Source organism: Vitis riparia, chromosome 16 (genome assembly GCF_004353265.1).
Source record: "Vitis riparia cultivar Riparia Gloire de Montpellier isolate 1030 chromosome 16, EGFV_Vit.rip_1.0, whole genome shotgun sequence".
NCBI lineage: Eukaryota > Viridiplantae > Streptophyta > Magnoliopsida > Vitales > Vitaceae > Vitis > Vitis riparia.
This window is the reverse complement of record NC_048446.1, coordinates 5,144,266-5,156,924: the sequence shown is the minus strand read 5'-3', so window position 1 is coordinate 5,156,924 and position 12,659 is coordinate 5,144,266. Positions and strand designations below refer to the sequence as shown.

At 34.5% G+C, this 12,659-nt stretch overlaps 1 protein-coding gene across 1 annotated transcript; it reads right to left on the bottom strand.

The window, feature by feature from the left end:
- Positions 1-2,343: 2,343 nt before the first annotated feature.
- On the bottom strand, positions 2,344-6,471 carry LOC117933494 (histone-lysine N-methyltransferase, H3 lysine-9 specific SUVH5-like). The gene is made up of 3 exons (XM_034854875.1): positions 6,422-6,471; positions 5,519-5,571; positions 2,344-5,144 (listed from the first exon to the last, which is right to left on the bottom strand). The coding sequence occupies exon 3, from the start codon at positions 5,131-5,133 to the stop codon at positions 2,545-2,547; it is 2,589 nt and encodes an 862-aa protein (XP_034710766.1). The 5' UTR covers positions 5,134-5,144; positions 5,519-5,571; positions 6,422-6,471; the 3' UTR covers positions 2,344-2,544.
- Between the last annotated feature and the right edge of the window lie 6,188 nt (positions 6,472-12,659).

Here is a 12,659-nt window from a genome sequence, read left to right as displayed (position 1 = left end):
ATTTATTTTGATTATTAAATGAAACATAAATATTCGCTATGTTTGGTTCATAAAATTTGAACGAAAATATAAGGGAAAAAAAATATAAAGAAAAAGTAAAGAAAAATAAAAAAAAAATAAAAATTGATAAAAAAAAATTTTGTTACTTCAAACTCATTTTATTTATTTTAACTCATCAATATAAAGATTAAATAATTTAAAAATACATAAGTTTTTAATTGGTTTTAATTATATTTGATTTTCTTTGATATTTGTAATAAGACAACCAAATATTAAAAAATCATTTTTCTTTACATTTTTTTTTTCTTTCTTTAGTATTTTCCGGGAACAAACATAACCTTAGAGTTTGGTTTCATTGTTTTTTATCTTGATGATTGATTCTATTATTTTATACCTCGGTCTCATGTATTTGTATCCAGTGTCACTTGTTCATCTTCTTATCTAATGACCTAGACTTCGTCATATACTATTGATAATTTAGATTGCATCTTCCATAATTAGTAATTGGATACGCTAGAATTTTGCTTATGAAAAATCCACCAAGCTAATGTTATGGTCCAAAAATATCCACTCTCAAGGAAAAGCAAGTGGAAGAACCAGGAAGCTGACTTCCTGTAGTCCTACAAAACAGAAAAAACTGTCCATTACCTAACTTTGTACGACTGTTCAGTGTCCAATATCTAGGGTACAATCTTCAGAATGAACCCATTTTCCCTTGTTATAAGTCCATGTACACCCCCCCCCCCCCCTAATCTCAATTTTAGGCACTGTCTTTAAAATAAGACCAATTTGGGGAGCATCCCTCAAGGATCATTGAATTAGAAAATGGGACACAATGTAGTTGCAGTGCAAGGGCAAAGGCAACTTGGGGTGTGGTCTGAGGTTAGGAGGCCTATGAATCATCACAGTTCCTTTTCAAGTTCAACACGGAATTTGATTTCAGCTTTGGCCCACCTAAACCCATGTGCAGTGGAATCAATAATATCCTACTTTCATCATCAACAATTGACCCGCCTAGGAACAAGTGGAATATCCGAATATGAATATCTTCTGCTATTACATTCACGTTGATTATGATTAGGATGGAAATCAAGTGTCAAGTTCCAGAGGCAAGAAGAGAGGGTTGGGGAGAATGATAATAGATTCATACATAAAGAGTATCACCATCCTTATTCTAATGAATAGCCCATTCTTCCTTCTAGTAGATGTCGGCATAGTATTTTAATTAAAAGTTTCTTGGTTGCACTCGTAAAGTGAGCGGTAGCTTAAGAGAGCAGCGAAAGAAGCCCTCCATATAAGGCGGTGATATTTCCTTACTAGAGCAAGTGGAGGATCATTCCAGTCTCTGATGGCGTAGCCGATGTTTCATGCTAGGAATCCGAGCTTTATTCTTATTCAATGTTAGCTCTGACCTAGCCCTCCATATAATCAAGGCTATTCTATTTTTCTCATGTGCATGTTCTTTTTTTAAAAGATTTCTTGACCCTATTTAGAATCTGTCTCAAAGTGATTTAGGTAAAGACCTTTTAATATGTAGTGCTTTTACTAGTTGTACTTTTATTAGAAGCACTATTAAGTAGGAATAAGAATGTAAATAGGACAAGAATAAAGATGAATTACAATATCACGGTAGAAAAAAAATCAAAATCCTAATAAAATTGAGATTCAATTTCCTACTAATAATTTTTAATTCGTCTGTTCTAAAAAACACTTTAAACACATTAATGAATAGAATATAATTAATTATCTTTCTTATTTTTTATTTATGCATTTCAAATATGACCTTAGTTTTTTTATATAAATTATTTCCAAACGCACTCTTAATCTCTATATAGTTTATGCATGGAAATCTCCGGAAGCTAACACCTTATGTCAATGAGCCGGCAGCTTACCATTTGTGAAAGAAGAAAGTAACACAAACTCCCCACCTCCCTAGTGAAGCTTGTAAAAGAATAAAGAAGAAAGTAACACTTACTCCCCACCTTCCTAGTCAATTCAACCAAAATGGACTATCAATAAAATCTAAGATATTCCCTCCAAACCAAGAATCTCAAACCATCTCACATACTAGTGTTAGGAGTGAAGGACGTGGAAATATCTTCAAAAGGATAATCTCAATCGAGAGAGTGGGAGATAGCCATCCTACCAACACACGAAATCTAGAAGTCATAGATCATTTAACCAATGTTAGAGAATTCCAAAAAATGTAAAAACCCTAGAAGTTAATAATCCTACTAAAGGGATCAAAACTAATTGAGATTCTTAATGACTCTTAACACAAAGTAATCCACACAAAAGTCTACACTAACAGGTCAAAATTTCAACAAAGGTTGACATAAACCCTTTAAGAACTGCCATATTGATTAGACTCTTAGTTAAGTTTTAAATTGTTGAAGTAACTTTGGTATCTTTACAACTGAGCTAGGGAACCTGAAACATGTTGCACACTAATCTAAAACAATTCCACAAACAGAGTAAACTGTAAGAAGAGCAAAGAGAACTGCCTTACCAACCATAGCTGCTCATTTCTAGAATGAAACTCCCTCAGTACATCCTGCCTTTGCACTCTTGAGAACCACAGTAACACCTTTTTGTCTTGATTTGGCCATTAATATCAAGAACCTGGCCCACCATATAATTGTAATGATATGTTAATTCTCGCATGGGTGGTATGTTCTTGGTAGCAAATAGCATTATATGAGGCAGTCTTTTGTCGTCATGATCATAAAGGACTTTTTGGGCAAAAAGGTTGGGTGAACAACTATGGTTGATAAATCTTCCCACATTCCCAAACTTGGCTGCATCAATGGCAAAGGCCCCATTATCTAAATCAAACAAATACTCATCGTTAGCAGTCCTTCGTTTGGCTTCCTTGTCTTGAATTAGCTCCCCTGCATACTCGCATATAAAACTTCCAGATGAAATATAATTTCGAGACCTAACACCCCATCCTGTTGATTTGGTCTTGAAAACCTCCAATGAGAATCTGATACCATTTTGGCTGACTCTATTGTTACAAGAAGGAGGGCACTTGCACAAAGGACCACACTCATAAACCCAGGGCTTTGTCTCAATAATAGCCCCATGGCAGTTAAATGGGATCTCTCCTCCATTCTTGAGGACACAAGCACATTTCACAGAATCTGAGCATCCCTCGGTGCAATCACAACCACTTGGAATGGACCACTTAGAACTCTCTAAATATGCCATGCGGGCAATGTAAGTGAAGGGTTGAGGTTTCTCATAATCAATTGTGTTCACCACATGGATAGGCCTCTCCTCTTTCCCCAAAGAAATATTGTTTAAGATATTTTTCCTGCATGCTTCTGATTTTTTTGACTTCTTCAATTTTCTGCCATGAGAAATATCATTGAAAATAGTTTTCCAGCGTACTTCTGAATCTTTTGACTGATTCAATTCTCTTTGATCAAACTTTGGTTCTCCTGTAATTCTTTTCAGTTGGAATTTAAAAACAAGTTTACCAAATTGACCTCTTTCCTGCCAATACTTGTCCACAAAATACAGACCATCATAAGTGTAGCCGTTGGAAGTCACTTTCATAGCTTGAAAACCTCGGGTAACCCTTACAGGAGTTTTAGCATCCATGCTATTCTTCAGTGCAAGGTTTCCTCGTTCAAGTTTCTGGTCTTCAGGCTGCTTATTATATCCAACCATTGGATTTCCACCTTGACCCAAATATATCAAGACATCAGAGGATTCTTTGTCATTGGCATAACGGCCAGAATCAACAACACTAATGGCCAATACTTTTCCATCCTTCTCCATGTAATCTATACCATTCTGAAAATGACTATGAAGGCCAATAATAGCCAATTCAACCCTATAACAAAATGTATCACCAACTTCAATACCAGAAACATGACCTAGTTGCTTAGTTGTGTTAACCCACTTTTGTTGCCTCTTGAGAGTCATTGCTGCTGTCACAGGAAGCTTTCTAAGAACATTTTTTTTCCCTGTTAGAATTGCTTCACGTCTGAGCTTTTCCAATAACTCTTGGAATAGATTTAGAGCCCCCTGTACTCTACTGTTGTTACCTATTGCCTGGTGGTCCTTGCTGCATATTTCAATTTCCTTCCCAGAATTTCTCAACACATTTTTGCCTCGATCATCTTTATTTCCAACTGTCTGGCACCAAGGATCCAATTCAGACAATTTCCTCTCTGATTGGGGGTGAATGCTGATTTCTTTTGTATCATCATCCCGTCTAACCATAAAACCAGATGTCTCACCATCTCTGGAACTATTCTGAACTTCATTGACAGTTGCTTCCCAAGGACTCCTTTCTAAGGTACGATTGCAAGCTTCCCCACCCTGTATTTCCTGTCCAAGTGAAGTACAAATCTCTTTTGCATCAACACCCCATTTGCCCTCAACTCCATATGTTTCAAAATCTCTGCTACAGTCATTCCGAACTTCATTTCCAGTTTCTTTGCAAGCACTCGTTTTTAAGGCACTTCCAAAAGAATCCCCATCCTGAATTTCCTGTCCAAGCAAAATGCAGACTTCTTTTGCATCACCAGCCCATTTTCCCACAAAACCAGACGTTTCACCAACTTCTCCTCCAAAGCTATTCCAAACTTCATTGCTTCCTTCATAAGACCTCCTTGCTAAGGCACCATTGTAAGCACTCTCATCCTGCATTTCCTGACCAGGAGATTGAGTACATGTTGCCATAACTTCTACAGGCCTGGGTTCTGCACTGAACTTCTCACTAGGGGAAATATTGTTAGCAGAGGAAAAGGCAGATTTTAAACCTTCTGGAAAATCCCTAACAATAGAATAGCTTTTCAAGACTTCTTTGGGAGGATAACTTCTAGGAACTTCATGCCTTCTGACCTCAGCATCAATTGTGGAACTGAAGCTACTCTGAATACTATGCTCAACAGGAGCTTGAAAGTTTCCAGCAGTCCCAACGGCAATGTTGTCCCCAATTACTTTTGAGTCAGTTAGAGAGATGAATTTTCCACACCCTCTTGGCCAATCCCGAACAGCATCAACCCTTGGACGGTTGAAGTTCGGAGGAAAACTTCGATACTGATGATGGGCATGGTTTTCAAATGGCCTTTTTTTGTGTGTCTTCATAGGGGAAGTTTCGGAAGTTGATAAAACCATTGTAGATGGTTCTAAGGAAACAAAAAACATACCCAAAGATAAAAGCATCACTATATTAAATTTCTACAGAGAATAAAATTAACAACAATTGAAAACTAGGAAAATGAGGAGAAAATTCAGAATATGGTTTAAGTTTGTTTCTGTTTCAATTAAAAACTAAGAACCCAAAAGCCAAGTCAAGAAGTTCTTTTTCACTCTATTCTATAGAGTTTGCTCTGAATGAAGAGTAATGCCCTTTTATTTCTGTATATTTTCTCCGCAACCAAACAGAGTTAATGGGAATTAAAAGATGAAAACACCTTGCTTTGGTTTCAATTGAAAATCAAAAATTGAAATATTGAGGCAACAACAGTTCAATTTTGCAAAGGTTCAAAACAATTAATACCTGAGCCAAGATTTGAACGTCTTCAACTTTCCTACATTTGCTTAGCAGCCAAACTGCACCAACATAAAAATAAGCACATTGATAAGAACCAAAAACTAAACAAAGAAATTCAATTGCATTCAACTGCATGGAGGTTCCAAAAAATCAATAATCCCAATCAAAATTTTCATTTTCTTTTCTAATATATTTCAAACAAGAAGTTGAATCCCACTCAATTGTATAAAGGCTTCAGACATTGAATTCCAATCAGGATTTCAATGTCTCCTTTTCTTCCTATATATTTCCCAGCATTAATGGAAATTAATAAAAATAAATAAATAAACTCAAAAAATTGCATCAAAATATTCAATTCCACTCAAATGTGTAAAGGCTCCAAACAGTGAATACTCTAAATCAAGCTCGCAGCTAAAGATACGAAGCAAAGGTCAGGAGACGTGAACCCAAATATAGTACGATGCAGCCTAGGGCTCATGTCGAGCGCATTCCACTGTTGCTTTATCGAGTAAGATCAAGATTTTCATATCTTTTTTTTTTTTTCTATATTTTCTCCTCATACCAAGCAACATTAATGAAAACTCCATTCCAAAATAAAGATTAGTACTAAAACAAGAAGTTCAACCCCTGTATTTTCTCAGCAACCAAACAGCATAAAAAAGAAGTTCACAAAAACAAAGAAGACACCAAACCAAAACATAAATGAGGAAGAAGCCAAATGAATCGAAAACTGAAAAAGTAAAAGAACTCATTGTTCTTGTTTCAAGTAGAACTCAGAAAACTCAAAACTCAGAACTCAGAAATCAAGACAAAAATTGAAGCTCCTAGTAATCAAAAAGAAAAATGACAGGGAACAGAATGAAAGAGAAATGAGTTCAAATACATGTAAGATTAAGAGGAAATACATACATAAATGTTCTTCAGAGGATTTTGAGAGATAGGGAGAGAGGGAGGGAGGGTTGGAGGTGAAGTACATTGGTGGAAATGAAAGGAGGGTTTTGAATTTGAGGGAGGTGTGGCGGGTACAGGAAGTGGGACCTTGTTTTTTCTGACGGCTATCATGGGTCCACTTACTGTTTTTGGTTAAGGGAAAACTATGTCAGAAGGGCTGCCTCCGAATCAATTTAATGCCTCGTTTGGCACAACTCCCTGTTTTTTTTTTATTTTCTTTGGAATTTGAAATGGGACAATTGTTTTTAAGCCAAATATTTGCCCCATAAAAATGGTATAATGAATGAAAATGATATAAAATATCAAAATGACAAATATACATTTCAAAACTATTTTCTTCTGTAATGTTTGATAAACTTTTTTATCTTAAAATTTTTTTTAATAATTATTTTGAAAATTTATTATTTTTAGAAAAATAATTTTTTTAAAAATATATTATTATATCATTTAAAAAAAATAAATATGATATATTTTCAATTATTTTTTATATACACAATTTTAAATATATATATTTTTCAAGATGTTTGATTTTTAAATAATAATAATTTATTTTTATTTTTTTTGGAAAATTGTGTATTTTTTTCCAAATCACTAAATTATATTAAATTTTATTGAGATTTACAAAAAGAATAAAATTTAAATTAATATTTTTCTACTCTCTCTTTTTTCATGGTCAATAAAAGACATTTTTGGAAAGATAAATAATTTATATCATTCTTCTCAATTTTTACACTTTCTTTAGGTCTTGGGTTTAAATAGTGAACTTATATAGACCAAAACTTAATTTTTGGTCCAACTAAGTCCAAAACACAATTATCCCATTTGAAATTGAGGTGAGAGTGACTATTTGTACAATATTAGTATTATAATAACATTATTTATAAAATAATAATAATAATTTATTAAACATAAAAGAATTTCTTCTATAAATTAGAATAGAATTTTGTGGACCCCGCATTTTGGCTCATGCGTTTCCCACTCGATGGCGAGCTCGATTTTAATTTGAAAAATGATTTTTATTGATTAAGAAAATGACTTGGAGTCGCCACTTATTTTTGTTTTATTTTTAAAAGGGTAAACAAAATAAGAAAGAAAACCCTAAGTGCGACTCCTTATTTTGGAAAAGGTGATCTACGAAAAACCGGATCGGGTTCGGAGGTCAGGTTACTTATCGAGAAGGTACGGTAAAAGGCCATAGCACCCCTCTAAGTCCCTAAAGTCGAGTCTCTACTAATAAAATGAAGCTGACGTGGCAATTGACGAGTAAATCAATGAATATCCTGAATGATCATGCACACATAAGAGTCGAGACATGCATAGACAACGATTTGAAGGAAAACGGGTACATACCTGGGCAATGAGCCGCCATGCGCTATCAATAGAGAGGATTAGTGCACAATTTAGGAATAATCGCATGTACATCAGAGAATAGGGTAAATCAATCACGTATGATAATCAAAGCAAGCGATCAATCAATCAATCACAAAGTCACCCATGTTGGGCCCCCACCAAAGCCCATTTATTTAACATGACTTAATGTCACAGATTCCATTATTCTGGAATTATGAAAAATTCGTTCATGCTTATTAAAATCAAGAGGAGCGGAAGATCGTTCGAAAACCAGAGCGGAATTAAAACTATTTGAGAGAAAATTAGACTATTGAAATTTAATTGAAAAATTGAAATCTCGAAGATCACTAGAAAATTGGAGTTTTAGAGTTTATTTGAAGATCAGACTCTTAGAGGTTGAATGTGACAACGTGAATTTTAGAAATCGAATTTGAAGAAGTTGGAATTTTGAAAATGATTTGAGGGTTCGGGATCTAAAAAAAGATTAAGTTACGAAAATTGGGATTATGGGAGTTAAATTTTGAAAGGGATCAGAATTGTAAGTTATTTAAGAAGTAGAAATTATGAATGTTGATTTATAAAAAAAAAAATTGGAAATCTTAGAAGTCATTCGAAGGCAGGATTTATAGAAATAATGAATAAAATAATAGTGATAATGATAATAATAAGTAGCGGGATAAATACGGGAATTGGAGCATAAGAAACTGAAAATTAAGTTTGGAGATAGGACAATTAGAATTTCAGATAGCTAAATTTAGAAATCGGAATTTTGAAGAATTAGATTTTAATGATTGAGATTTTTAAGAGAAAAAAATGGGTAAGTATGGAATAATGCTACTAATTGATCAAAACGATATTGGAACGGATGAAAGTGAATAGTGAGATTTATGAGATTAAAAATTAAGTTTGAAATATTGAGATTTTTTTTTAAAAGAAACAAATAAATAAATACAGAATAATGTTACTAATTAATCAAAAACGACATTTGGATGGAGAAAGTGAATAGTCAGATTTGTGAGATTAAAAATTAAGTTTTGAAAGATTGAGATTTTTTTAAGAGAAATATAGAATAAATACAGAATAACATTACTAATTAATCGAAAACGATATTTGGATGGATGAAAGTGAATAGTGAGATTTGTGAGATTAAAAATTAAGTTTTGAAAAATTGAGATTTTTAAAGAATTGGACTTTGAATAAATAAATAAATATAGGATGATAATTCTGTTTAATGAAAATAACATTTAAACGAATAAAAAAGAATAATGGAATTTTTAGGGTTGAAAATTAAGTTGGGACATCGGATTTTTGAAGGGTTAGACTTTAAATAACTATATAAAAACGGGATTGTAATTCTAATTGATGAAAATAAGACTTAAACGAATTATTGAAAAATTAAGTTAAGGCAGGGGATTTTCGAAGGATTAGACTTTAAATAAGTAAATGAATATGGGATACTAATTCTAATTAGAGAAAATAACATTTAGACAAATAGTAGAATTTTAGGATTGAAAATTAAATTATGACATTGGATCTTTTTAAAGGATGGGATTTTGGATAAATAAACTAATATAGGATTTTAATACTAATTAACGAAAATAATCATTTAAACCGAATAAAAAGAATAGTGGAATTTTTAGAGGTTGAAAATTAAGTTAGGATATCGGATTTTTGAAGGGTTGGACTTTAAATAACTAAATAAAAACGGGATTATAATTCTAATTGATGAAAATAAGATTTAAACGAATTATTGAAAAAAATTAAATTAAGGCATGAGATTTTCGAAGGATTAGACTTTAAATAACTAGATAAATACGAGAATTTAATTCAGAAATTGGATTTTTGAAGAATTGGACCTTATATAAATAATTAGATATGGAATAAGGATTCTAATTAGCAAAAATAAAATCTAGACGGATAATGGAATTTCTAGGATTGAAAAGTTAAATCAGGACATGGGATTTTTGAAATATTAGAATTTAACTTTAATAAATGAGATTTTTAAAAGATGATAAATAGATACATGCGAAATAATAATAATAATAATAATTGACAAACATGATATTTAAACGAACAAAATTGAATAGTGTAAATTTCGAGATTGAAAATTGAATTTGGGATGTTGGATTTTTGAAGAATTAAACTTAGGTTTTAACGAATGAGATTTAAAAGATGATAAACAGATACATACGAAATAATAATAATAATTAACAATCATAATGTTTAAGCTAATGAAATTGAATAGTATAAATTTCGGGATTGAAAATTAGATTTGGGCGTAGGATTTTCGAAGAATTAGAATTAGACTTGAATGCATGATATTTTATTTTTAAAAAGAAATAAATAAGTAAATATAGAATAGTATTAATAATTAAATAAAGATGATATTTACACGAATCGGAAGTGGGCAGTGGAATTTTTAAGCAACGATTGGAATTTTCAAAAGAAATAAATAACTAAATATGGAATAACGATAATAATAACAAAATTAATAATAATAAAGAGTAAATAAATAGATATGAAAGGTAGAATTTTGAAAAACTTATTGGAAAATGGAATTTTTGGACTTGAAAATTCTAAGGATAAAATATTATAGAGTCGGACTACTTGGAAATTAGATTTCTGAAAATCAATTTTTAAAGTATGTGGGCTTTGGGGATGGGTCAAGAAAGGAGGCCACGTGAAATAGAATCATGCTAGTGGGCTTGGGTACAACTAGCACCGCATTTAGAGGCACAACATGGCCCATGTTGAGGTAATGGACCCTGACCGATGCCTAATGGTGACTGTTGGGCAACCTGGGTGAGGCAATGATTACTGAAATGGGTTATATGGCAGCATACTGGTGGGCTGGGTGGCTTGCTTGGCAAGGGCTACAAAGCCGACTGCTGTTGACCTCGAACATGAGCCTAAGAAGGGCGCCTCTAAGGGGATTGCTAAGGGGGATTGAACTTGGGGGCGCATATGCATAGGTTGTTGCTGCATGCCCCCACCTAAAGGCATTTGCAGCTGGAGACGGGGAGGGTTGTACCTACAGACAACGGCGTCGGCGTAGATCTCAATGATGGAGAGACGATCAACAGGAGAGGCGCGGGCTTCCGTGATTCATCCAACGCTTCAACGTGACAACACGTGAGATTCTATGGTGAGGATTGAAGTGAAGGTGATGAAAATTCAGCCGGCGAAGTGGATTGAGGAAGAAACAGATGACTGGAGCTTGTAGGGACCCCTCCCCCTGATGACACGTGGTGCGCCTCGCTGTCCGGAGTAACTCCATCCGGACTCCCCAAAGAGGGACACGTGGCGCGCTCCCCCAATCCGGACTTCCTTAGGGAGAAGCACAAGGCACTCGCGAACATCACATCCGGACGATAGCATATCCTATCCGGATATGTTGTCCAAATCGTTGACTAAAGTGAGCAAGTCTTACTACGTTATTCCGACAGCCTGCCACAGCCCACGTTCCGCCACCTGCAGAGCGAAAGGACATGAATGATGGCAAGTCACCTCCCACGATCTCTGACAGCCGCCCGTAGGGTGATGATGGCCCTGCCACCACCCTAGAGGCATCATGACAAGCCAAAAAGTCTCCCCACCATTAAAGAGGGAGGCAGAGCTCCTGACACTATATATATGGACCTTCACACATGGAAGAAGGTAAGCTTGCTATACTTAGAAAAAGGCCAACTGATTAATCTCTCTATCCATGGCTAACAAAACCATCGGAGGGTGTGTCCGGACACTCCGTCCGGACATCTTTTGCAGGGACAACTGAACCAGAACTCAATCTTGGTTGAGAGCGTGCGTCCATTAGGCAGCTACGTGGATCACAGGGACGCGAGGCCTCAACAGAGCTAAAGTGATGTCGCACTACTCAGGTTCGGGCATAGGCGCATGAAACGGCGAGGTGGTGGCCTAGTGTCGGGCTGCTACCGATATGAGGAAAATTTTCTAGCGAGGGTGTGGATGCCGCACGGCTTGACTGAATGAACGGGACAGTGAGAGGATGACGGGCTTGTTAATGAACCCGATGCATGGAAGGCTTGAAATGTGTGGAATATAAGTGGTTTTGGATATGAATGTGGTCACGCATGGCCAAGACACTAGCTGCATGTAGTAAAAAAAAAAAATTAGAATGGAGATGTAATGACCGGGTATTTTATGACATGTTAGCATTTTTAGTTTGAAAAGTCTTATTTTGTGTGATGGTTGAAAAGTCAAAAAGAAAAGTGTTTGGAGAACACGTGTCAATTTCGGATTGGTGAATTTCATTTTATTGTGTCGGTCAATTAGACAAGTTGAAATTTTATGTCATGTTAGCCTTAGGGTAGAAAATTTCTTAAGATTTTAGAAATTGAAAATTTCTGGAAACGAAAAAAGAAAATGAAAAAAAAATGAATTAATTAAAAATTAATTAGAATTAATTAAGAAAAATTAAATTAAATTGATGAATAATAAAATTGAGAAAAATTAGTTTTAGATTGGTGTTAATAAATAAATTTGTGTGTTAAAAAAAAAAGAATTGAAAATCAAATAAAACAATTAGAATAAACAAAAGAAAAGTAAAAATAAAAGAAATAAATTTTTCTTTATGCAAATGGGCTTTTTGGGAGTGGCCCGTAAGTATGGATGGGAATAAAATCTTTGGGCCTTGGTTTTGGGCTTTAGTGGCTGGTAGTGGTAGGAATACAAAAGTGGGCTGTTAAAAAAAAAAAAAAAAGGAAAAGGAAGAGTTTTTGAAAAGGGCAGAACGCGGGGAGAAGGAAAGGAGCAACGGCTGTGGAATTTTGGGGTTCTCGCCGGAGCTTTAACCGGCCGTTTGGACAGCCAAACGACCTTCGTTTCG

What these genes read in the sequence shown, in the direction of transcription:
- LOC117933494 (XM_034854875.1), bottom strand. Translation starts at nt 5,133, where the DNA reads ATGGTTTTATCAACTTCCGAAACTTCCCCTATGAAGACACACAAAAAA.